General features: G+C 52.1%; 2 protein-coding genes across 11 annotated transcripts; one reads left to right on the plus strand and one right to left on the minus strand.

Moving 5' to 3' along the window:
* The first annotated feature begins 1,331 nt into the window (after positions 1 to 1,331).
* Positions 1,332 to 15,304, plus strand: VPS4A (vacuolar protein sorting 4 homolog A). 8 transcript variants are annotated; one of them, XR_009730822.1, is made up of 13 exons: positions 1,412 to 1,603; positions 5,391 to 5,502; positions 5,603 to 5,750; positions 6,992 to 7,053; positions 7,170 to 7,289; positions 7,793 to 7,949; positions 8,479 to 8,627; positions 8,978 to 9,059; positions 9,277 to 9,496; positions 10,494 to 10,634; positions 11,347 to 11,476; positions 12,309 to 12,409; positions 14,219 to 15,304. XR_009730822.1 is itself a non-coding variant. In XM_061387732.1 (12 exons), the coding sequence occupies exons 1-11, from the start codon at positions 1,583 to 1,585 to the stop codon at positions 11,446 to 11,448; spliced, it is 1,314 nt and encodes a 437-aa protein (XP_061243716.1). In that variant the 5' UTR covers positions 1,412 to 1,582; the 3' UTR covers positions 11,449 to 11,476; positions 14,219 to 15,304. The 8 variants fall into 8 exon arrangements, 5 of the variants coding, with proteins under 5 accessions (XP_061243715.1, XP_061243719.1, XP_061243716.1 ...); XR_009730823.1 differs by lacking the exon at positions 12,309 to 12,409 and having other exon boundaries at positions 14,219 to 14,266; positions 14,387 to 15,304; XR_009730824.1 differs by lacking the exon at positions 12,309 to 12,409 and having other exon boundaries at positions 14,219 to 14,266; positions 14,843 to 15,304.
* Positions 15,302 to 24,255, minus strand: COG8 (component of oligomeric golgi complex 8). 3 transcript variants are annotated; one of them, XM_061387721.1, is made up of 6 exons: positions 23,807 to 24,244; positions 22,408 to 22,615; positions 20,814 to 21,641; positions 18,765 to 18,933; positions 17,611 to 17,784; positions 15,302 to 15,733 (listed from the first exon to the last, which is right to left on the minus strand). In XM_061387721.1, exons 1-6 carry the CDS (start codon positions 24,199 to 24,201, stop codon positions 15,576 to 15,578), a joined length of 1,932 nt encoding a protein of 643 aa, XP_061243705.1. In that variant the 5' UTR covers positions 24,202 to 24,244; the 3' UTR covers positions 15,302 to 15,575. The 3 variants fall into 3 exon arrangements, with proteins under 3 accessions (XP_061243705.1, XP_061243704.1, XP_061243702.1); XM_061387718.1 differs by lacking the exon at positions 15,302 to 15,733 and having other exon boundaries at positions 17,320 to 17,784; positions 23,807 to 24,255; XM_061387720.1 differs by lacking the exons at positions 17,611 to 17,784; positions 18,765 to 18,933; positions 20,814 to 21,641; positions 22,408 to 22,615; positions 23,807 to 24,244 and adding an exon at positions 16,509 to 17,492.
* Between the last annotated feature and the right edge of the window lie 30 nt (positions 24,256 to 24,285).

Below are 24,285 nucleotides of genomic sequence, written 5' to 3' on the forward strand. Positions count from 1 at the left end.
GAATCAACCTAAATGGCTGTTGACAGAGGAATGGATAAAGAAGATGTGGTACATATATACAATAAAATACTACTCATCCATAAAAAAGAATGACATAATACCATTTGCAGTAAAATGGATGAAGCTGATGGACCTAGAGATGATCATGTACCTTCCAGGTGACTCAGTAGTAAAGAATCCACCCACAATGCTGAAAACGAGGGTTTGATCCCTGGGTCGGGAAGATCCCCTGGAGGAGGAAATGTCAACCCACTCCAGTATTCTTGCCGGGAAAACCCCACGGACAGAGAAGCCTAGAGGGCTACAGTTCATGAGGTCACAAAAGAGTCAAACACAACTTATAGACTATACTACAACAACAACAGAGATGATCATACAAAGTGAAGTCAGAAAGAGAAAGACAGATATACTACTTATAACTACTTATAAGTGGAATCTTAAATGGTACAAGTGAATGTATTTACAAGACAGAAATAGTCATAGACATAGAAAACAAACTTACAGTTACTAAAGCAGGAAAGGGGGATGACAGGAATTTGGGATTAACAGATACACAAATTGTCACCTCTATACATTTATAGAGTTGCCACCCTTTACCAGCTTTGTTCACTTGAAATGATTTCAAACCATCCTTACTCCTCAAACCACAGGCCTTCCACTTTCTCTCCCTCTATCAGAAGATTCTCGTTTCTTCTAATTCACCAAGAAAACAGAAGCCATCCAAAGGCACTCTCCTAACGTCTTGTTATCTTCTGCCCAGCCAAGGTAGGCATCTATTTTCTCAGCTCCCACTTTACCGTCTGCAGCCTATCCACCCACCTAGGCTTTGGTCCCATTCCCATTGGCTAGCTTTCTTTACTGGATTCTTCCTATTGGTTTTTAAACACGCTGCGCTTCTGTTAATAACCAATCTGCTATGCTTAAGATCTCCTGGGTAGAGCCCCTAGCTTTGGAGACCTAAGAAAATCACTTTCCTAGGGAGAAAAGTAATACAAAGGAAAACAGAACTGGCTTTAGACAGAGCCACTGGCATCTTAATAACAGTAAACAGGGTCTAATAAGACCCAGTGTTTACATTAGCTCGCTCATTCATTTCCTCTAAAAGGCAGACAAGGTAGATACTAATTAAAAACTTTAATTAAACATCAGAAACCCAAAGCTCTGAGAAGTCAGGCTTATTGTGAGAGAAAAACTTGCCCAACAGATGAAGTTTTATTCCAAGTGGGATTCAGGACTTGATGATTTCATTCCGGTCCTATTCTGGCCCCGCCCCCTGGGGGCAGTCTCGCCCCTCCCCCGACACGCCCCTTTGCTCACGCCCTGGTCCCACAGCCTCGGCTGAAAGCGGCGGCCTGCAGTGCCGGCCGTGGCCGCCAGAGGGCAGCCGCGCGGCTCTGGCCCGACCGCTCTGGGCCGCGCTCCTCGCTCGCCCTCGGACTCCGCTCCGGCTGCGAGCGGCCGCCCTGCCCGCGCCCAGCGCTGACCCATCGGGCCCTCCGCGCCGGACCAGCTCCTCGGCTCCCGGGGCAGGACCGAGGCCGCAAGCAGCGCCGCGGGGTGTGGGGCAGACCCAGGAGATGAAATGACAACGTCAACCCTCCAGGTACCTCGCCGCGGCCCAGCCGGCTTACTGAGGCCGAAGGAAGCGCGGCGGGGCCTGCGGGCGGGCGGGCGGCCTCCTCCTAGCCGCGGCCTCGCGCCCCCGCCCCGTCGCTCTGTGCCCGTTTCTCTTTTCTCGCGCTCTGAACCGTGGGTCGCTTCGCGTTTAGAATGCCGGGCCCGCTAGACCGGGCCGAGCCCCGAGGTCGCTGTGTGTAGCTGGCGACCCGGGGCTGCCTTGGGGATCAGCCTCACCCGGGCCTCACAGCGACGCCCGGGCCCGCGGTCGGGCTGCTGGATCTCCCTTCTTCTCCTGCCTCCCTTCGAACAGACCCCCGTTCCTCCCCCTGTCTCCCATTTCCTCTTCTCGGCCTAAGACCCTTCATTCATTCCTTGGATCGCGTTAGGTGGTGCTGGGGTGGCGCCACCTGGATGCATGACTGACCCGTCCTCCAGGTGCTGCTGGACCTAGCTGGGCCGGAAAACAGGAACGCGCTCTTCTTGTCTCAGACCTGAGTTTGAATCTTGGTTCTGCCACTCACTAGCATGTGACCTTGGGCTCGTTAGCTGATCTTGGAGTCTCGGGTTCCCTGTCAGTGAAATGGGGTGATGCCCCGTAGGGTTGTTGTGATAGTGGCTCTAGATCGAGTGATTCATGTGGAGCATTCTTAACGCAGTGTCAGCACATATTCAGTGCTCATTAAGTGGTGACAGGTACAGTGCTTCGGGGAGTTGGGCAAGAGGTCGAGGAAGAAGAGGCATTTGGGTCCGTAGTCAAAGAATGGGGGGGGGTGGCAGATACCAGCAGGGACAGTTACTCCAGGTGGAGAGAAAGAGGGGAACAGAGGCATGGAATACAGTGGGTTCTAGGCCAAGAATTTGCTGGTGTCCAGAGCCAAATCTTACCAGCTACCAGTGGAAGCTGTTATCACAGGGGTGGACCAGCATGGCTTGCAGATCTCACCTTCCCAGGGCTTGTGAGCTAAGATGCCTTTTCCTTTTTTTTTTTTTTTAAAGGAAAGCTTTATTAAGATATAACTCACATGCCATACAGTTCACTCATTTAAAGTGTACAGTTCAATGCTTTTAGTATATTCAGAGGATTCCCTGATAGCTCAGTTGGTAAAGAATCCCCCTGTAATGCAGGAAACCCCAGTTCGATTCCTGGGTTGGGAAGATCCGCTGGAGAAGGGATAGGCTACCCACCCCAGTACTCTTGGACTTCCCTTGTGGCTCAGCTGGTAAAGAATCCGCCTGCAATGCGGGAGACCTGGGTTTGATCCCTGGGTTGGGAAGATCCCCTGGAGAAGGGAAAGGCTACCCACTCCAGTGTTCTGGCCTGGAGAGTTCCATAAAATGGAATGTATAATCCATGGAGTCACAAAGAGTTGGACATGACTGAGTGACTTTCACAGAGTTGTGCGGTCATCGCCACAATCACTTTTAGAACAGTTTCATCACTCCAGAAAGAAATGCTGCCTCCTTTAGCAGTCACACTTCTCTAGTCCCCAGCTGTATTTCTCCCAACCCTAGGCAACCACTAATCCATTCTCTGTCCCTAAGCATTTGTCTAATTTGGGCATTTCATATAAATGGAAGTATATATCAATAATATGTGATCCTGTGTGATGGGTTCTTTCATTTTTGAAAAAAAAAATGTATTTCATTTTATTTTTTGGCTGTCCTGGGTCTTCATTGCTGTGTGGATTTTTCTCTAGTTGCAGAGAGCAGGTGCTACTCTCTGGTTGCAGGGCACAGGCTTCTCATTGTGGTGGCTTCTGTTGTTGCAGAGCACAGGCTCTAGGGTGCAAGGGCTTCGGTGGTCGTGGCTCCCGGGCTCTAGAGCACTGGCTCAATAGTTGTGGTGCCCATCGCATGTGAGATCTTCCCGGATCAGGGGTCAAACCCCATGTCTCCTGCATTGGCAGGCAGATTCCTTAACCACTGAGCCAGCAGGGAAGCCCCGGTTTTTACATTTTTAAGTGTCTGGAAAAAGGGATGTTTCATGATATGTGACAGTCATGAAATTGAAATTCCAGTGTCTGTAAAGTTTTATTGGAACCCACCTCTGCTCATTTCGTTTATGTATTGTCTCTGGTTGCCTTGGGGCTACAAAGGCAGAGTTGAGTAGTTGCAACAGAGATTATATGGCAGGAGAGTCTAAAATATCTACATTCTGGTCTTTTATGGAAAGTTTGCCACATGTTAGCATGTCTTTTTTACCCTTTTCTTACCTGTTACTGGAGATTCCACAGACAGTTTTGTTGCCTTTCCCTCCTGTTAAGCAAAACTGTTTGACTCTAAATTGCAACTCATGCCTCTTGTATGTGAAAAACTATGTATGGTTGCCAGAAACAGTGAATATGCTCTGAGGTGCACTGAGGATCTAGAAAGAGGGAGTGAGTAGGCCTACTTTGCCACCTGAGAAGCAGAGCATTCCTAGAGTATCGCTCCGAGCCCCCCCTTTCAAAAAAGACCCAAGCAAAGTGTGTAGAGTGGAAAAGTCTAAGGACCTGGAGGTGTGTTCTGGAGATGAGAAGCCACTGGTGACAGGAGCACCCCGTCTCATGTCTGTCTGAAGAGAGGCCTCGTGGAGGACAGTAAACACATGAAGTTTGTGTTTAAGCTCATCATCCAGGAAGGTTCAGGGCTCCCAGCCATTATCTGTTTGTAAGGAGTATAAGGAGCTAGAAAACAGTAGCCTTTCCTCATCTCTTCAAGCTGGTGTGCTTGTGTACCATCAGCCTGGCCTGACCTGTCCCAGTCTGTTAGTTCTGTAGAACGCTCTGTGTCTTTCTGAGAGTTCTTACTTTCTGATGAGAAAGGGCCGCACAGAGGCCCTGGGCCCTGCCAAGGGCTAGTCAGGAGGCTTATTGTTCGCTCTGTGGCCAGTGGTCTCTGCCTGCCTGCTGTCTAGTGCTGTCTCAGTTTGAAGAGGATAATTCTGGTAGTGCTTCCCAGCTTGGTGAAGCCATGGTTTCTAAAACTGGATGTGTAGGTGTGGGGCAGCTGCCTGAGAGATCCAGCAGGCTTTCAGTTCAGTCCAGAGCACAGGCCTGCGGGATTTAGCAGGTTCACAAAGGCACTCTTCCAGAGTTCTTAGGAGGGTCTGGAAGCTCACTCCCCACCAGTGGCAGCACACAGATGCCTTTGAAGTAAGCAGGCACTTTTCTTCCTGGAAGTATCTGTGTATTGAGTCACATAGCTAAGCATCCCTTCCCTAGGAATCAACTTTAGGGAAACTGTCTTCTCTTTTCAGCCTAGAGAAGTGAGCTGGGCTAATACAAAAAAGTAGAGATCCCTTTAAGTCCATATCATAAAACTCTTGGGTTGATGAAGGACTTTCCTAGCTGGCTGGGTCCTTTCTGGCCCACAAGGTCAAGGGTAGTTTCTGGCCTCCATGCTGACCAGTGCAGCAATCAGTTGGTTTTTCTGTTTGCCCTGTTGCAGGCTCTCAGTCCAGCTCTATTTCTCTTTCCCCTGAAATTGCGAAATAGAAAGTGAACTCTCCTTTTGAGCCCTAACCTGAGATACTTGATCAGGCTTCCACTTGACTGAGAAGGCAGTTGCTTTTACTGTATGAATATATTGTGAAGCAGAACAGCTGTCTTTTAAAGCTGCCTTTCAAGGCCTTTCTAGTTGATGTTGGACAAGTAGGCCAACATAAAGGTCTGCAGCTGATGGATTCCCGGGCCTGGCAATATCTCTTATCAGTGTACTCCTGCTGCCTGGAACCCAGGGGCTTTCTGGATCTTGTGGGAAGCCCTGGGTTGTGTGTTTTGCCTTTCCAGAAAGCCATTGATCTGGTGACAAAAGCCACAGAAGAGGATAAAGCCAAGAATTACGAGGAGGCTCTCCGGCTCTACCAGCATGCCGTGGAGTACTTCCTGCACGCTATCAAATGTGAGTCCCCCACAGGGTCCTCCGTAGCCTCAGAGCCGCGCTGAGAGGAGGGCGGGCACACGGAGCTCACAGGGGCCCCTCCGTGGTCCCCCTTCTGCAGATGAAGCACACAGTGACAAAGCCAAGGAGAGCATTCGAGCCAAGTGCATGCAGTACCTGGACCGGGCGGAGAAGCTGAAGGATTACTTACGAAACAAAGAGAAGCATGGCAAGAAGCCAGTCAAAGAGAATCAAAGCGAGAGTAAGGGGTGAGTACGGAGGAGTGGAGGACCCGGCGGGCCCGACACCCCCGCGAGCAGGGTCCGTTTCCTGCGTGCTGTCATCTTGGTGCTGTCCTTTGGGGAATTCTCCTTGTAATAGAGATGATGCCTGCAGCTGCCTTCACCGAGCCCTTTTTTTTTTTTTTCACCGAGCCCTTTACAGGAAACATACATCCGTTGTCTCACTAGATCTGTATGGAAAAGCTGTGGGCAGGGTGGGGAGTCAGCCCTGGATTCTGCAGCCAGACTGTCAGGATCCAGCCTGGCTCTGCCACTTCCTAGTCATGTGACCCTGGACAAGTACCATGACCCTGCTGGGCCTGCAGGTTCCTCATCTGTAGGAGGAGGAAGGTAGTGGGACTTCCCTCCCAGTGTTGCCCTAAGGAGCAAATGAGATGATGCAGGAAAAGCCCGGAGAAGACAGCTTGGAGCACAGTAGGGATCAAATAAGTGCCAGCTGTGTTATCAGAGGGTCTCATCTTCATGTAATGGACAGCGGCAGGCTCGGAGAGGTTCAGGGATGGCCACGGTTGCAGAGCTGTTACTTGATGGAGTCTGGACCCAGACCTGGGGCCTCTGTTTTGGACTCTACAGCCAGCGTTCCCTCCACAGCCTGTCACCTCTCATCTGTGGTTTGAGCACAAAGGCCAGTGATGTCCTGGAGGTGAAGGGCGGGTGCGCAGCCCAGAGGTGGTGGAGCAGGAGAGAGAAAGGTGATGTGTCAGCTCTCTCCCCCGACCCCAAAGTGGGGAGCTCTGCTCCTGGGTTGAGAGGACCCGCCCCGGGGCCTGGAAGAGTTCTAAGGATGACACATGACTTGTGTCTGGATCGGGCTTGGCCCTGGAGGCACAGCCACATACTGTCCTGCTGTGAGTCCCTGTGAAAGGCCAGGAGCAGCTCCCAGTGCTTGCCCGGCTGCTCCTGATGTCCAGCCAGAGCACCAGGCCCCCACCGGCCTTCTTGAGAGCGCACACGTCTCAGTTTTCTGCCCTTTGTGAAGAAGCGAGGGTTGGTGAGGAGAGTGTTTCCTGGAGGATCCAGAGGGGATTGCTGACGATGTGTAGCCCCGACATCCTTGGGGTGCCTTGTCTGCGGACCTCTCAACCACTGTCAAGCAGGGAAAGTGTCTGTTTAGCACCGGGCTGGCCATCAGAGCCTGGTCTCGCTCTCTGAGCCTCCTTGCTAGCTGCCTCTCACTCCAGCCTGTCGTCTTCTGTCTCCTTTCCCAGCAGCGATAGTGACAGTGAAGGGGATAATCCAGAGAAAAAGAAATTGCAAGAGCAGCTGATGGGTAAGCAGCTTGAGGCCCGTGGTGGTGGGAGGGGGTGAGGGTGGTGGTGGTGGGTGGTGGCAGGGACCCCCAGATGGGTCGAGCTCCAGGTCGAAGACTCTGTCTTGGTCCTGCAGGTGCCGTCGTGATGGAGAAGCCCAACATCCGGTGGAATGATGTGGCTGGGCTGGAGGGAGCCAAGGAGGCCCTCAAAGAAGCTGTCATTTTGCCAATTAAATTCCCGCACTTGTTCACAGGTAAGAGTTAAGCCACTTTAGGCCCCAGTGCACAAAAGTCAGGCTTCTGAGAGCGCCAGCTCAGGGCCCCGTGATGCAGGCATCCAGGGGGTAGGTGGCAACTTGGCTCCCTTCGCCCCTAGCAGGTGAGGGCCTGGCCCTCCCGAGTGCGCTCCGTCAAGGGAGGGTCCAGAGCCGGCTCGCCGCGGTCACCTACTCCTTGGCTTCTTTACATGTTAGAGACACTTTTGTGACTAGAACCTTGAACCGTTCCAGTGGTAGGCAGGGTCAGGAACCAGCGCCAGCCAGCGTCACTTTGCCAGGTCCTGGGGGTCTGGAGCCAGGGCCAGGACCAAGCTCTCGGCAGGTGATTTAGTTGCCTTGACTCTTCTGCTCCTACAGCAAAGTCGTCTTGTAGAGCTTTTTATTCTCAGCCATATTTACCATGACTCCGGCCCCTCTGCTTTTTTTTCTCCCTTTCCCCAGTCAGGAAGAAGCTCACTCGAGTTCATTCTTTCTCATAGGCAAGCGCACCCCTTGGCGGGGGATACTGCTCTTTGGACCGCCCGGCACAGGGAAATCCTACCTGGCCAAAGCAGTGGCAACAGAGGCCAACAACTCCACCTTCTTCTCTGTGTCCTCCTCAGACTTGATGTCTAAGTGGCTGGGGGAGAGCGAGAAGTGAGTCCACCCAGGCTCCGCTCCCACGGCAGCCGCAGTGGCTGCTCACGGCCTGGCTTCCCTGCCCTTGGACTCGCCTCCCAGAGGCGCCGGGAGAGGGGTGTCTTGTTAGCTTGTCAGGTGGGACGCTGTCCTGACAGAGCCAGCCGAGCCTGGAAGGTCACTTGGGAGCCATGAGTCCACGTGAGGGGAAAGGAAAGGCACTCACAGTAATTGGGTTTCAGCTAAGTGTCCTCCATTGGGGACTTTATACAGTTAACTTATTCCCCACACCGGCTCCCATTTTGCAGATGAGGAGACTGAGGCTGAGAGGAAGGGAAGGGATTTGTCCTTGTCCAGAGCTAACGAACAGGGCTGCTGGGATTCGAGACTGATGCTGAGGCTTGCTCTTCCTCCCAGTGCAGGGCTGCCTGAGGACTTGTTACTACTGTTTTTTCTGTCGACTCAGCCTCTCCGAGGGAAGGGCGAGAGGAGGGTGGTGCCAGGGACCCGGGCTGGGCCAGGATCCCACCCATGTCTCCCCTCACAGGCTGGTCAAGAACCTGTTCGAGCTGGCCCGCCAGCACAAGCCCTCCATCATCTTCATCGACGAGGTGGATTCGCTCTGCGGATCCCGCAACGAGAATGAGAGCGAGGCTGCCCGCAGGATCAAAACCGAGTTCCTAGTCCAGATGCAGGGTGTGTGCCAGTCCTGGGTCTCCTCCCCACTCCTTGCCCCACCTGAAGCCAGTCCTGGGCTTTGGTATTTAGCTGTGGCTGAATCTGACTACTCTTACGGTGGAGGGACGGAGAAGCAGAGAAGCAGTTCTTAGCTCCCTCTCATTGAGGCCTTGGTCGGCCGCCTCTCTGCCCCTCCCGAGGTAGGCAGGGCTGTGGGGCTTGTACCCCAGTAAGGCTTGCCAGGGCTCTGCCGGGGGTATCAGGGGACAGCTCCAGTTCAGGACACAGAGCCCCCGAGTTCCTTCCCTCCCAGGTCCTGACTGAGCCTGGCAGGTGCTGAGTTGGCGTCTGTTTCCCTTTGTCCACAGGGGTGGGGAACAACAATGATGGGACTCTGGTGCTAGGTGCCACAAACATCCCGTGGGTGTTGGACTCGGCCATTAGAAGGAGGTGAGTCTTCCCTGGAGGAGCCCAGGGCCGAGGTCTGTCTCCAGCCATGGTCAGCCTGCAGCTGGCAGCAGGCATATAGCTGGACCCTGTTTCTCTGGCGGCTTCTCCGAGTCTGCAGAGCCCTTAGTGAGGCCGGCTTCTGGAGGGCGCCCGAGCCTCTCCGTTGAGACCATCCCGCCTTCCGCTTTCAAGTCCTGCCATGTGCTTGGCTCTCTAGGTTTGAAAAGCGAATTTATATCCCATTGCCGGAGGAGGCTGCCCGTGCCCAGATGTTCCGATTGCATCTGGGGAGCACTCCTCACAACCTCACAGAGGCCAACATCCACGAGCTGGCCCGGAAGACAGAAGGCTACTCGGGCGCAGACATCAGCGTCATTGTGCGGGACTCCCTCATGCAGCCTGTGAGGAAAGTGCAGTCAGCAACACACTTCAAAAAGGTGAGCAGGCCCACAAGGAGCCACTTAGAAAGTGTCACAGGAAAGGGGATGTTGGCTCTCTGGCTGCTTGGGTGACAATGCATCTTGGGAGCCGAGGTTAAGTGCCTTCAGGGGCCAGGGCTGTACATGCTCCCACCACCCCTGCAATGCTGGCTTGAGGGCAACCACCTCAAATCGGGTGATGCCAGAGGACAGGGCGCTGTGACCACCACCTCTGCCACCTGTGTCAGCCCTGTGCCAGTGCTCGTGGTGGGCCCTGCTGTGTGTCTGAAAGCGAGGGGCATAAAATGGCACACCACGCAGAGGAAATGCATTCACGCGGTAGATGGCTGTCAGCGTCACCGTGGGCACTGCTGGCTCTGCTCTGGGTGTTGGGGAGACACCTGTGACCACAGCAGACGGAAACCCTTACACGAGCCTCATTTCTAGTGGGGGAGACAGACGGCAAAGACTCCTTTCTTAGAGGGTGATGGAAACAGCAAGGGAGGGAGGTCTTGTGTTCTGCGATTTGGAGGGGGTGTGGGTAGGTTGCACTCTTAATGGATGGGGCACCCTGGGTGAACTGAGTCCAGAGTTGAAGGACGTAAGTGTTGAGCCCTGGAGATACTTGGGGAAATGTTGCCAACGGAGCAGGCAGCCTTCAGTTGGAAAAACACTTTTGACGTCACCACGTTCATGGTGATATTTGATGGAGCTGATGAGGAAAGGAAGCTTTCTAGGTCTTTGGGTCACAGATTGTGGTTCTGGAGAACAACAGCTGGAAGAGCATGCTGATCGCAAACCTCTGAAATCGGATTTGGAGCCACCCAGACTCCAAGAGCCCAAGAGTTTGAAGGAGCCCATCACTCAGATCAGACTGCTGATCTAGAAACCCAGGCCTTCGTCCACATCATGCTGTCACCTTCTCCTCAGGGCTCAGAAACCCGAGGTGTCCCGCCCCTTCCCCAGGTGCCAAGGGGCAGCCCTTCCAGCCAGTCAGGCTCCCGTTTGGTTTCAGGTCTGTGGCCCTTCCCGCACCAACCCTAGCATTATGATCGATGACCTCCTGACCCCATGCTCACCGGGGGACCCAGGGGCCATAGAGATGACTTGGATGGACGTCCCTGGTGACAAACTCCTAGAGCCTGTGGTTTGCATGGTAAGTCGCTGGCTGGGAGAGAGGACTACAGAGAGCCCAGGAACCTGGGGGTTTCGGTCCAAGAATGAAATCTGCTCCTCCCCTTCCATGTTCTGTGCTATTGTGGCTCCTCCTAGACAGAATGGTCTCTGGGGCTCTGGAGCTGGCGCTCCTTATACCAGACTCAGTGGGGACCCAGGATGGAGGTCGTAGTGTTAGAATTGTATCTTCTTCAACAGGAAGAGTAAAGGCCAGGTGAGGACTGCTGCTTTGGTACCTTTGGGGTTGGCCTCCTTACCCAGAAGGAACCAGTAACTGTCCTTAGCACTGTGGATTTGGTGCAGTTGCACAGGCAGCCACTCAGCTCACTGTTCCTGGCCTGTCCTTATCTCAGCCTTGCCAGTGGTCTTGCCTGTCCTGTGAGGTGGTGTCAGGCAAGATCACTGGGCCTGGTGTGGTGGGCGTGCACTTACAAAGAGCTTCTCACAGGAGTTAAGAGATAACAGGAACTTAAGACTCCCTCAACGGGAAGTAGGCTGTCTAGAAATGTTATGGGTTGCCCCAGGAGGCCTTCAGGCAGAAGCCAGGCAGTGGGAGTTCTGCATTTGGGACTTGGGGGTGACCTCAGAGGCAGGGCTCTTCCCACCCCTCTTCCCACCCTGGACTGTGTGGGGCTGAGACTAAGCTGGGCTCGGAGCCCAGCCCCCTCACCTGCCTGCACTTCTCTTTGCAGTCGGACATGCTCCGGTCTTTGGCCACCACTCGACCCACTGTGAATGCAGAAGACCTCCTGAAAGTGAAGAAATTCTCAGAGGACTTTGGACAGGAGAGTTAAAAGCTTCTTCATTTGCCTGATGGTGAAGGTGGGAGGTTGATTGGGGTCAATCCATGGTACTCCCCAGGTCAGTGGCCACACAGAGCTCCAGGGCTCGTCCCAAGGCCACTGCAGTGTCCCCCTGCTGACCGGCCGTCAGTGGGGGAGCAGGAAGGAAGGGCCTCCCCGCTGCGGAGTCACAGAAGCACATTCGGTACCTGGGGGGTACTGGCTCTTCCTGCTTCCTCCTCCTCTTCTGGATGCTCACCATCTCCTTGTCCTGCCCGCCTCCCATGGTTTTTTTTTTAAACCATTCTTTGTTCCCTAAATTAATGCTGCTTGGATTTTTGACTTGTTTATAAATTTAAAACCTGCCCGAGGTGTCAGGGAGTGGGAGCAGCCCCTGGCCTTGGAGTTGGTGCAGCGGCCCTTCAGAATGGCTGCCCAGCGCCCCCGCTGCCCCTCCCTTCCAGATCCAAGTATTGCTCCGTGTGAACCAAATGGCTGTTGCCTGGGATCCCCAGTCCAGACTCTGCCTGTATGGGCCACGAGTAGAGCCAAGCCATTCACTTCCTCTGGGCCCTGTGTCCTCCCTGCAGGAGGAGAGGATGGTTTTTGTGAGCACAAAGCTGTGTAGATCAGACCGAGGGAACGCAGTCAGGCAGGTGTCACTGCTGCCTCTTTTTTAATCCCTCTGAATGTGAGAACACTGAGCCCAGCCACTGCCCCGGGTCCCTGTCCTGGAAGCGGGCTAATAAACCCTTTTCATTTCTTGAGCCACCTGAGAGTGCTCTCATCTTTGACTCCTGTCTGGGGGCTCCTTGAAGGCCACACTTGCTTCCCCTAGAAAGACCCTCTGGTCTCTGCTCTCTTCTCTTCAGTGGAGCTGCAAGTAAACCGGAATGTCACCAGCGACTGCAGTTCCGGGCCTGTTCTCCCATCGCGTTCACGAGACCTTTCTTCCCCCAAGGCCTTGGAAGCGGTGGGTGTGTTTCAGGGACCTGGGCAGTTCTTGTTCAACCTCCAGATGAGAGGCTGCAAGCTGAGAGGCCTGTGGTCTAGACACGGCCTGTGGTTGTGCTTTGGTTTGGTCTGCTGCCAACATTTAAAAGTCAAGAGCTGACAAAAATTGAGATCTCTGGCTTCTGAAGCAGGTTAGGGAAACACTGGCCCTGCATCCAGGATCTGCCTTCTTCGTCAGGGGACTGTGCCCTCCGGCTCACCCTCCCCACCCGGACTGCTTCACTCCTTGGCATCTCCTGTCCAGCCCCGGTGGCCCCTTGAGTTTGTGATTCCTGGAAGTGAGGCAGCCACGGCTCCAGAGCTGGTGGCAGGCCAGGGAGTACTGTCTGAGGGGCGGCAGGAACAGCCTGGCATCTGGTTGCTCTAGCTCTCCTCCCCCTCCCAAACTTAGTGTCAGTGCCTTCAACCAGAATGGCCCACGTTGTTAGCATTGCACCGTGGTGTTTCTTTGATCTGGGTAGGGGTGTCTGCTGAATTGAGCCAGCTTTTGCTTGGTTCCTTGAAGACGTAGGCACAGTGCTCCTCTCCAGTGCAGTGGGTCAGCCCCGCTCTTGTTACCTGGAGTGTCAACAGGCCTGACCTCCAGATGGTGCTGTGCTGGGTCGGGGGAGCTGTATCACTTGCTGGAGAGTTTCCACATCATGTTCCTGATTAGTTAGTTATGGACCCTCAGCCACCAGTTACCATTTGAACATACCGTTCAAAAACTACTGGCCACCCCCTCCCTGTACTGCTTCATTTTAGTCAGTTGTGTTTCGTTACCTTTATTTAAAACGGAAGGCCCTTGCCTTTTTTTTTCCCTCCCAACCTGCTTCCTTCTTGCCGCTGCTTGAACACATTGGCAAGTCACAGGGGTTAGCAGAAACCGGAGGGCTGCTGGGGCTCATCGCCACAGTTCTCATCACAGTTGCCCTGCCTTCCCACTTCTCTCTTTACCCTGAGTGACAGGGCAAACACTTGTCTTGTTCGCTGCTGAGCCTGGCACAGTGGTGATGCTCAACATGGCTAATAAGTGCAGAGGAACTTCCTTCCCTAAGTGCTTACTCTGAAATTCACTTCCTCCCTACCTGGGGATTCCATTCTTAACCCTCTGCCTACATTGATTTACACTGTGGAAGCTGACTTCTAAAACTTTCATTAGCTCAAGGTGCTGAATCATGTGTTTGGTTTTGCAGCTGATCTATGTGCCCAAGATGGAAGAGAGTTTCTTCCTCGTAAAAGCAAGGATTTGTTGTCTTTGGGTTGTACTGTCTTGGGTTAATTGATCAAATCCATCCTTGTTTATTACAACCATAAATCTTATCTATTGTCAGCAACAGAATCTCAGGCTTTCCCCGAGGTCCACACTGAGCAGTCATTTTCTTTGGGCCTTAAGTCAGGCAGTGTCCAGCAGATACTACCAATCTGTATGACAAAGGCATGATTAAGGACTGTCAACCTCAGGGCCTGTAAGGAACCTTCAGAATGTTTTAATGCCATCCTGCAAGGGAAAGGAGGCTCACTGAATCCTAATTTTCCTAAGGGGCCACGTTTTCAATATAAATGAGAGCTTACTACAGATTCCGAGAGGGCTGAGTCTGTCCTTAGCTCAGGGCAGCGCTGGCCCTGTTCCTCCCTGAAGTGTGAGGGACGCAAAGCCAGACTTGGCTGGCTTGCATGGCCTCACACACCCCAGACTTGGCTGTTTAGAGAAAGCACTTGGGAAGAATGGGTCTTTCCTGGGTCGTTTGATTAACTACTGTTTAAGATACATTTTCTCTATAAACAGCTTACTGGACTTCTTACTATACCTGTATTTGGATTTTGGAGGACTTCGGTAAGAGTACCTGCATGGCAAAACTCAACATAAAAATGAGCTCCTTCACCTCTTGACAAAGCTCTGACAGAATGTTAAAGCTAAAACCGTTGTCGCCATGATGCTGGTTTATTTTTTCAGAATAAGTGTGGTGACGAGGAAATAGATGTCCTGCTTTCTGTTTCTGCCCTGACTGTGACAGGAAAAGGCTCATTGCTCCTTCTCAACTACAGGCAGTCCCCACTTGTTGAAACCACTTTGCACTGCTTTGCTTCTCTGAAAGACCTACATTAGTACCTGTTTTCACTAATGGAAAGAAACTTGAAGAGGACTTTCACTTCAACAAAAAAGGCAAAAGCCAAAACAGCATTCCACTTCTGTTTTGCAGCAAGCTCTTACAGAAGCAGCAAGCACTCAGAGCAGCCAGAGTGGCACCACCAAGCTCCTTCCCCAGGAGCTACACTCAGCATCTCAGCATCCAGCCGTCATCGCTTTGCACCGTGTCTGTGAGCGTCTGTGCTGCATCTCGATTTATTCTGTGCATCTGTTAGCATGATGTGTCCTCCGTAACTGCTTCTTCCCTGTGTGCTGTTTCAGCTTAGGAAAGGCTTCGTCAGAACGTTCTTTCAGATCACGGGGAAACCTGTATTGCTCCATGCCCTGCTCCATGGCCTCCACCCAAAGAATGAGCCACGTACCAGCTACCTAAGAGATCTCAGCAGGAAAACCTTCCCCAGGCCTGTTAAAGGTGGAAAGCAAAAGCCCAAGACCTAAACTGTATCTGAACCTTGAAAAATGTATGACCACTCAGTTACGTTAAGACTGTCATTGAACTGGGGATATTCTGTCCTGTGTTTTGCTTCCACAGGCAGACTGGTATCCAAAACAAACAGAGACTGTGCAAGTAACACACATGGACCCTTTGTAACATAAGACATTGGTGAAGACGAGCAACCACAGCCTTAATCTGCATTTTAAACATAGCTTTCAGACGTTTGGGGGTTACATCGTAATCTGATCTTGGCTTGGGGAATAGATGGCTACACTCTTCTGAAATCACGTCTACTGAGAGTGGCTATTTATTTGCACCCCTCACCTCCCATCTCTATACAAAATTGCTAGGAAATGCCCACTCCTTTAGGGGAGATGTTTCTCTTTTCAAGTTGAAGATATATTGTCCATAGCTCATTTCAGGGTACACATTTTTAGCATCCTCCTCCAACTCAGTTCGGCAGCTTTGGCAGTCTGTTGTTTTCTGTCAGAGCAGAGCCAGCACCAAGTCCAGCAAGGAAGATGTGCCCAGCTCAAAGCTGGAGTGTGTGTGTCTTGGTCAGTCATTCACCTCCATCCAGTGGATGTTTGTAAACGTCTTGCTGTCCATTTTGTCAATGAACAGGCAGCCCTGCAAGTGGTCCATTTCGTGCTGGATGATGCGGGCTGCCCACCCACTCGCCTGCCACACCACCTGCTCTCCTCTAGGGTCCAACCCTGCAAAGGAAGGTACAGCCTGGGTGAGGACATGCTGGAACTGCGTCATTCTCAACCTACTGAGACCTTCCCTGCCCCTGGCTGTGTTTACAAGAGGCAACATCAGAAGGGAATGCAGACGGCAGTGCCTCTCCATCCTAAAAAATGAAGTCTGAACTGTGACTCTACCAAGTATTCAACCAGGTTCCCAACCCTGACAGGGGGGTTGCTAGGCTCACTATGGGGCTAAAATGAGACATGATCTTCCCAAGTGGCTTGCTCAAGAAGAACCACCATCCCAACCCTCCAACAAAGAATCACATTCTGCAGAATATCCTGTGGTATGACAGACAGGTACTGGCTTATCACCCTGAGCTAGGCAAAGCTGGGTTCCACTTCTCCCAAGCCACCACGACAGATCTAATAGCAGCAGAGATGTGTGTGTGTGTGAGAGAGAGAGAAAAGAGACACAGGGTGAGCGACAGGGCAGAGGACGGGGTGAGAGCTCACAGTGGAACCAGGCCACTCTTCCAGTCCCCACCCCTGTGCCCCGGTTGAGCTGGCTCTGCTCTCACAGGCACCTCCTGCCCCATCCCATCAGTCCTGAATTTCGTCCACTCTAGGGTCTGCTCTTTGTTCATGTCGGTAGGCTCCTGAGATCAGCCATCAACATGTCTACACTTTAACTGCAACTTGGGGTAAACTGTTTCGTGGGATCCGAGCCCGCCGCCTACATAGGTTGAAGGGGAGCACACAGGCACCCAGTCGCCGCCCCAGGGACCCCACCTCTCCGCACCTGAGATCTGCACCGCCTGGAAGCGGGGCACGCAAGCAAGGAAGCCGGCGACACTCTCGCAGCCTTCAGGGAAGGTGACCAGGCGGCTGTCCAGCACCCGCAGGCTGGGGTTCACGAACACGCGCAGGGGGAAGGGCTCCATCTGACGGGCCTCGCGCACACGCGGCGCGCAAGCGCGGAAGAGCGTCTCAGGGAACTCCAGCGCCAATACCTGCAGAGGCACTCCGAGTTGCGGCGCGCTCAAGCCCACGCAGTGCCGACGCCGCATCACTTGCACTAGCCGCTCCACCAGCCGCTGCAGCTCGGGTCCCGCCAGCTGCGCGGGCTCTACCCGGGCCGCCACGGCCCGCAGCGCCGGATCCCCAACCTGGCACACGCGCGGGTACGGCGGCTCCGGCGTTCCCTGCACCAGACGCCGCACGTAGCGCCAGTAGGAGCGCCGGCGCGCCGGCCCCTCGAGTCCATCCCGGGTGGGCGTGGAGCTGTAGGCCCGGGCGCCGCCGACCGCTACCCGCTCTCCCCACAGCAGGGCCGACCCAACGCAGCGCGGCGCCCGCAGCCACCGCAGCAGCAGCCCAGCCCCCAGGAGACCCATGGCGCGTGGAGCAGTCTTCCGGCCGGCCGCGTCCCTCGCCGGCCCCCGTAGCCGAGGCTCTGCCACCAGGGACGCCGGGAAGTGAAGTTTCCGTGCCCCTTCCGGGAGCGCCGGCGCCGCTCCCCGTACGCAGCCTGCCTCTCCGCGGCGGATTTCAGCCTTATTAAGTCCCTTTTATGATAGTTTAAGCAAGCATTTTCAAGAATAGCCAAGAGGTTCACTATTTTTAAAATTTAATTGGAATATGGTTGCTTTACAGTATTGGGGATTCTCTCTTGAATTACCCCTTTTGCAGCCTCTCCCACGCGCGGCAACACCCGTTCCCACCGGGGTTGCCTAACTTTCCCCGGCCCCACGTCCAGATACCGGCCGCATCAGCCTGGGGGGCAGGCAGCGCCGGTCAGATGCCCGCACTAGGCTCGTCGGGCTGCGGGGGCCCCGCGGACTCCACCTCCTCCTGCCCCGCGTCAGGGACAGCCGGGGTGACCGGGGTGACGGGCTCGGGGCTTGGCGCCTTGGGCGGCAGTGCTGGCGCTGGAGCCGGGAGCTCAGGGACTAGCTCCTTGTCCAGACAGAAGACCGGCTCTCTCTTGGGCAGAATAAAGGCCAGAGGCTCCTGGACGACGCTGACGTTCACATGCCCCAGGTTTCCGTACTTGGAGAGCTGAGTGGGTGGAATGCCTGACCCAGAAAGTAAAGAACATAAGTGAAAAAAGCGTTTAATAAGTTTAAATATTTATGTGTCACAAGGGGAAAAAACCCAAAATACTTATTGGGAGTAACGAACACAGTTACCACATTTCAGTAAAGTCACCTTTGTGACAGGGGACAGGGAGCTGTGCCGTAAAGCCAGACTGTGAACGTAATCGGAACAGCTCAGTGCAGGGCGGATGGAGATAGACAGTGCCAGAAGAGCCAGGACAGGCACCGGCTTCCCCGGACAGGGCCAAAGAGAAGCTGGGGGAGCCAAGAGCAGCCACTCTGCTGGTGGGACCACTGCCCACTGCTCTCCCACATGCCCTTCACCGCACAGAGACAGTGGACAAAGGGATACGAAGGCAAATTACAAAAAAATACTTCATAAACACCGTCTATAAGCATTCATGGCAGTGGAATCATAGTGGTTTTTTGTGATTGGCTTCTTTCACTTAGCCAGATATAAACATATTGAATGAGTCTACTGATAAGAAATGTCCAGAAAGGGAGAATCTACTGCAACAGAAAGTAGGTTAGTAGTTGCCAGGGGTTAAGGGTGGGATTAGAGACTTCCCTGGTGACTCAGACGGTAAAGCGTCTGTCTTCAATGTGGGAGACCCGGGTTCGATCCTGGGTCAGCAAGTTCCCTGGGTAAGGAAAAGGCAACCCACTCCAGTACTCTTTCCTGGGAAATCCAATGGACGGAGGAGCCTGGTGTCCATGGGGTCCCAAAGAATCGGACACGGCTGAGCGACTTCACTCACTCACTCAAGGGTGGGATTGGGGAATGAACACCAGGGATCTTTGGGATGATGGACATGTTCTAAAGTTAGATGATACCAATGGCTGCACACACCTCTGTACATTTTTACTAAAAACTCTGAATTTTAAAAATAGGTAAGTTATTTAGTATGTGAATTATGTCAATAAAATAGTTTTAAAAATCTTATCTTCTCATCTCTTACCTAAGGTCTGTGCTATCTGAGCTGGAGGAAAAAGGACTTGGAGACAGCGATTTAAGTAAGGAACAAGGTCTTCCAGGAAGACAGTGCAGAACTGGACAAAGAGCTCTTGCTCCCCACTGCTGAAGGCAGCCTCTTCCGCACGATGGAAGGCCAGGATTACTTTAGTTACCTAGGAGAAAAGGGCACCACCAATTACCTGTTAATCTATCCCCATCAGCAGTGACAAAGATGTGCAGCCCTCAAGTTTTCCAAAAGAACAGTCTTTCCAAACAGTACATCATTATCTTGTTTAAATTCACAATGGTGGTCAGTCTTCACAATTCTGTTACTTCAATGATGTATTTCTTACTCAACTAGTTTTATTATTGGTGCAGTTTCCAATTCCAGTGCAGGAACATCATGAAATACACAGAATACATCATTTTTGGCTCCCATGGGAGATGGACTAGAACTCTGATGGATCCAGGAAAATACCAGCGTTTTACTGAGTAAGGCCTCTGACGTTCCAGAATGCTAGAACCACTAGAAAATTGTAAAGGAGAAGGAAAACAGAGCTGGAAAAGAACATACATTATTTCCACATACAAAGAACATTCACTATTTCCACATACAAATAACAGAGCAAGCCTAGCTAACATTACAGACAGCTGTGACAGGGTTAAGAGCAGAGACTCTGGGAAATTGCCTGGTGGTTCAGTGGTTAGGATGCCGAGGGCCTGGGTTCAATCCCTGGTCACAAGCTGCAATGTACTGCCAAACAAACAAGTAAATAACAGAGCCTCTGGTGCTAGATGTTCTGGGCTCTAGTTCCAGCTGTGTACTCAGTGCTTCTGTGGCCTCTAAGTGATTATTAAGCCCTCTGTGTCTGATAGTTCGCTCATCTATAAAGCAGAGCCAGCAGAAGGACCTAACCTCATAGAGTTGTGAGGATAAAGGCTGAATATGTATAAAGTATGATGATCTATGTGACATGAGGTAAGCTCTAGATGGATATTAGGTAATTACTATTATCTGAATTTCACTGACCCTATAAAGTTTCATTGCTCATGCTTTCTTGCTGTTTTTTACTGGAGGACATCAACAGAAAGACTTGATGCAACCACGTCACAACTGCCACCTGGCTGACAGGGACTATAAGATGCCATCAATTATAAGAAGCACCTCAACATCTAAAGATTTAATGTTTAAAAACGTGCACCATACTCGGATATTAGTGGGATCAGTAGTGTTACTTATATTAGGCAGAATTCTAAGATGGCTCTTGTGATCCCCACCTCCTGGTACCCACTCCCTTGTGTTTTCTCCTCCTCCTTGAGCACAGGCAGAACCAATAGGATATGGCAAAGGTGAAGGATTCTGCAGTTTTCATTAACATCCCAAATCGGCTGACTGTGAATTAATGAAAAAGGAAGTTATCCTGGGTGGGCCTGACTTAATTAGATGAGCCTCTTAAAAAGAGGACTGAGGAAGAGACTCAGGCAGGAGAGATGCTCTCCCACTGGCTCTGAAGAATCAAAAGCTGTGAACTGCTCATGGAGTGGGGTGGTCTCTAGGAGCTGAGGGCCTCAGTCCTACAACTGTAAGGAATAGGAATACGCCACCGTGAATGAACCTGAAAGGAGGGGATCCTGAGACCCAGATGAGTCCACGGTCGGTCGGGCCAACAACTCGACTGCAACCTTGTGAGCAGGTCAGCCCAGTTATACTGTGCCTGGACTCCTGACCCACAGAAATTGAGACATGATAAATATGTATTGTTCCTGCTATGTTTGTGTGAGTTTGTCATGCAGCAACAGAAAACCAATACATCACTGAAAAATTACTACAAGTGAGCCACTTCACGAAGGAGGACTAAGCAGACCTTTTCAACTAGAAAAACCTCTAAAACCACACTAAACCTAAGTCAACAGACACCCTGTCACACGGACTGGTGTATTACAAAAGTCGCCACCTGTAACGAAAGGAGCGCCCCCACCGCCCCCCTGACCCCCCGCCCCGGCAAAAAAAAAAAGAGGAGGCCCCAGTAGAGAGCCAACAGTCTGCGCTCACCTTGTCAAGGGCGTCCTCCAGGGCCCTGGTCACCTCCTGCGCCAGGGCCACAGGGCAGCAGAGGCGCAGATCATTGAAAGCGACCAGAATGCTGTTGAGGAAGCAGGCAAGGGGCGGGAAGTCTAAGAGCACCATGGGCGGCTGCAGGGTCCCTGGCTGAGTGACTGGAGCAGCAGCCGGCAGGGCACTGCTGCCCAGGACGGCTGGAGTCGAGATGAGGGTGTAAGAGTTCATTTCATCCTGGAACTTCTCGACAGCCTCCTGAATTGCTTTCTGGAAAGTGCTGATAGCCACCTGCTGGAAAACAGGCACCAACTGACCCCGGAAATCAGCCCCTACTCGACTGAAGGACAGCCCAAAGTACATGCACTGGCCCAGCAGAGAGTCCAGACGGCTGCCAATCCCTCGGTTAAGGTCGGTCTCCAGCACCTGCAGGAACTGTGAGACTTTCTGCAGCACCCAGCCATGGAAGATGGCACTCTCATTCACCATGTGTTCACCCATGGCAGGAGGCAGCAGAGGGTCCTCATCTGAGAAGATGGCACGGTACTGGGTGATAATATCAAAGAGATGGACACGGCAGGCCTCGATGGTTTTTGTGATGTGGAAATAGGGATCATCATTGGGGATGGCAGTCAGGATGGAACGGAGCCAAGCATCTCGGGCCTGAAGAAACTTGACCCTCAGCTCAGCCTCGGTGAAGACATCCATTTGCCGTAGAAAGCCAATGACACGGAGGCAGGCAGGGAGCTGGATGTTGGTCCTCAGTTGTTGGATCAGCTGGCTCAGCATCAGCTGCATGGACTGGCGCACTTCGTTCACAATGCCCTGACAACACAGGGTGAGTCAGTACGTTGGGGAAGACACTCCCCACAGTCCATTCCACTAGCCCTGAATATTGCCAATCAATATTCCCACTGCTGTCCTGATGTATGAGACAGACCTCCTACAACTGATGCATCCAGGCTCACCAACAAAGATTTGGTTCACTGTGGCCTACAGGCCCCGCCTGGTTCTCCTGCCCTCACCTGCGTCCTAACGCTGTCCCCTTGCTCACCGCATACCAGCCAGAATGGCTGTCTTGTTTACTTCTAAACACTCCCAACTTCTTCTCTCCTTAGCCTGCTATACTTGGTTGGACACTTTCTGGTTTGGTGTCTCCCTACATCATCATGTGGCTGGCTTCTCATAATCTGGATCTCAGCTTAAATGTTACTTCTCTAGAAAAGCCTTTCCTGACCACTCTTCCTGGAGCAACCCACCTAGTTTTCTAGCCCGCTCCCTGGCGTATTTCACTATCTGAAAGGATATTATTTATTTGCCAGTTAACAGCTTATAGTCACACAAGGCACAGCCTTGCCTTTGTTCACACTACTTCCCCAGCACCTAGATCACTGTCTGGCCCGTGGTTAATATTTATCAATTGACTGAATAATGAATGTATGTTTTATGAGCAAGCCTGCTTGCCTTGCAGTAACTGATGTGAAATATGCAAGGAGTTTCCCCAAGATTTATGCCTAAAGGGTCAGTGATGACCACAGAATTACTGACCATAAGAACATTGGTTTGAGTCTTCTCTGGGCAAGTTGGCTACCTGGATGACAGGGATGGAGGAGTATTTCCTTTCTAGTCGGCGTACATAGGCTGCCAGCTCCAGGGCCTCTTCATAATAGCTGTTCCGGACACAGGTGTCCATGAGCTGAGGGATCTCCAGGATTTCCAGGATTTCTGTGTGCCGGTTTAGAGTCAGGGTGTTCATCCGGCGATTGGAACTGATCTCCTCAGCCTCTTTCACAAAATTCCTAGCAAGTCAGGAGAACATTTGGTAGTTCACTACTGTGCATCCAGTTACCAAGCACTTACTATGAACTGACACCAGGCTAGACGATTAATGTAATCTAATCTTCACACCAAACTCATCAGGTACTTTTATCCCAGAGATTTTAAGCAACTTGTCTAAGATCACACAACTAGTAAGTGATTTAAAAAAAAAAAAAGATTTCAATCCAGATATGCCACTTAACAAGCCATGGCAAGGTACTTAAGTCTCTCTGAACTGTTTCTTCATTAGTAAAATAGTACTATGACCCATCTCATAAGGACGTGAGGATTAAATGAGTTGATGGGTGTAAACCATTTAACACAGAATCTGATATGGAGTAAATGTTCCTTTAATAACAGCTGTTCTTATTTGCGTGATGCCCCTAGTAGCTTTGAACTACAACCTAATCCTCAAGTTCCCCCAGCCTCTTAATCTTCTCTGCTGTTGTCCAACCTTAGTTCCTGCTACAGTCTCCCTTCTCTGTAACTGCAGAGGCCTGCTTTGTGAAGCCCCCTCTCTATTCTAGAGAACTGGAAGAATATGAAAGCTATTCTCAAATATTGAAAGACTCTAAAGAAAACACTTTTCTCATGAAAGGCCGGAAGGCAGAATTAGGGATTATGAAGGAGAGAGGCAGAATATGGTTCAAAAAGGAAGTTTGGTGGGGTTTTTGTGGGGTTTTTTTGAGTATTACTGCTCCCAAATGGGATTTCCCCGTCAGTCTCCTGTCAATGAAAGTTTTGGATCAGATGATCTCTGAAAGCTATCGTTATGTACGTGTGTGTTGTGTATATGTGTGATGTGTGTATGTTTACGTAAATATGCACATATATTAAACTGACAGTTGTAGGGTGTTAATTATGATATGTCAGACCCAATGATAAGTGCTTTGTATGCATTCCATTTAGTGCTCACAACAGCCCTATAAGAGGGACGTGCTTGCTGGGTTCCAATTCTGACTTCGAAACATCCTGGGGCGGTCTCAACTTCCTTACACACAAAATGGGAATGGCGTACCTACCTCGAAGGCTGCTGTGATGCTTAAAAAGATTAATAAAATGCTCAGAGGAGAAGCTGGAATATGGTAAGCACTAAGTGTTAAGTACTTCTATCATCATAAAGACAGCTATTACAGTTATTAGAAGCCCCTCTAGCTCCGGGCCCGTCGCACCTGCAGCTCTGTTGGAAGCTGGGCAAGCGGTCGAGCAGGCGGCCGAGCGACTCCTCCACATCCCCAAAGAGGCGGTGGATGCGCTCGGTGCACTCGGCGCCGCGGATGAAGGTCTTGTAGTTGGCGAAGGCCAAGTCGCGCGTCTGCTGCAGCAGCTGCGCTCGCTCCTCGGCCAGGCGCTCGGGCTCCCGCCGCAGCCGCTCCAGTCCTGAGCCACTCAACTCCCTGAGATAGCGTCCCACGTCAGGCCGCTCACGCCACTGGGCCTCCGGAAAGCGGTCCCGGAACAGCGATGCCAGGAGCCCTTCATCCTCCACCTCCCCGAGAGCAGCCGCGGTGGCTGTCGTCGTGGCCGAGGCCGTAGTTGAAAATGGGACAGTCGCCGTCGCCGCCATCTTTTCGGCAACAGCGTCACTTCCTCTCCCGTCCAGGGAGGGCGCTGACTTTCTTATCTAGAACCGGAAGCGGCGGGGGGGGCG

Source organism: Bos javanicus, chromosome 18, assembly GCF_032452875.1.
Source record: "Bos javanicus breed banteng chromosome 18, ARS-OSU_banteng_1.0, whole genome shotgun sequence".
Taxonomy (NCBI): Eukaryota; Metazoa; Chordata; class Mammalia; order Artiodactyla; family Bovidae; genus Bos; species Bos javanicus.

Coding starts and splice junctions, on each gene's coding strand:
- VPS4A (XM_061387731.1), top strand. CDS start 1,583: ATGACAACGTCAACCCTCCAG. Junction 1,604..5,390: donor TGACAACGTCAACCCTCCAG/GTACCTCGCCGC, acceptor TTGCCTTTCCAG/AAAGCCATTGATCTGGTGAC. Junction 9,060..9,276: donor GACTCGGCCATTAGAAGGAG/GTGAGTCTTCCC, acceptor TTGGCTCTCTAG/GTTTGAAAAGCGAATTTATA.
- COG8 (XM_061387721.1), bottom strand. CDS start 24,201: ATGGCGGCGACGGCGACTGTCCCATTTTCAACTACGGCCTCGGCCACG. Junction 22,616..23,806: donor AGCTTCCAACAGAGCTGCAG/GTGCGACGGGCC, acceptor CTGACTTGCTAG/GAATTTTGTGAAAGAGGCTG. Junction 17,785..18,764: donor TCAGATAGCACAGACCTTAG/GTAAGAGATGAG, acceptor TTTCTGGGTCAG/GCATTCCACCCACTCAGCTC.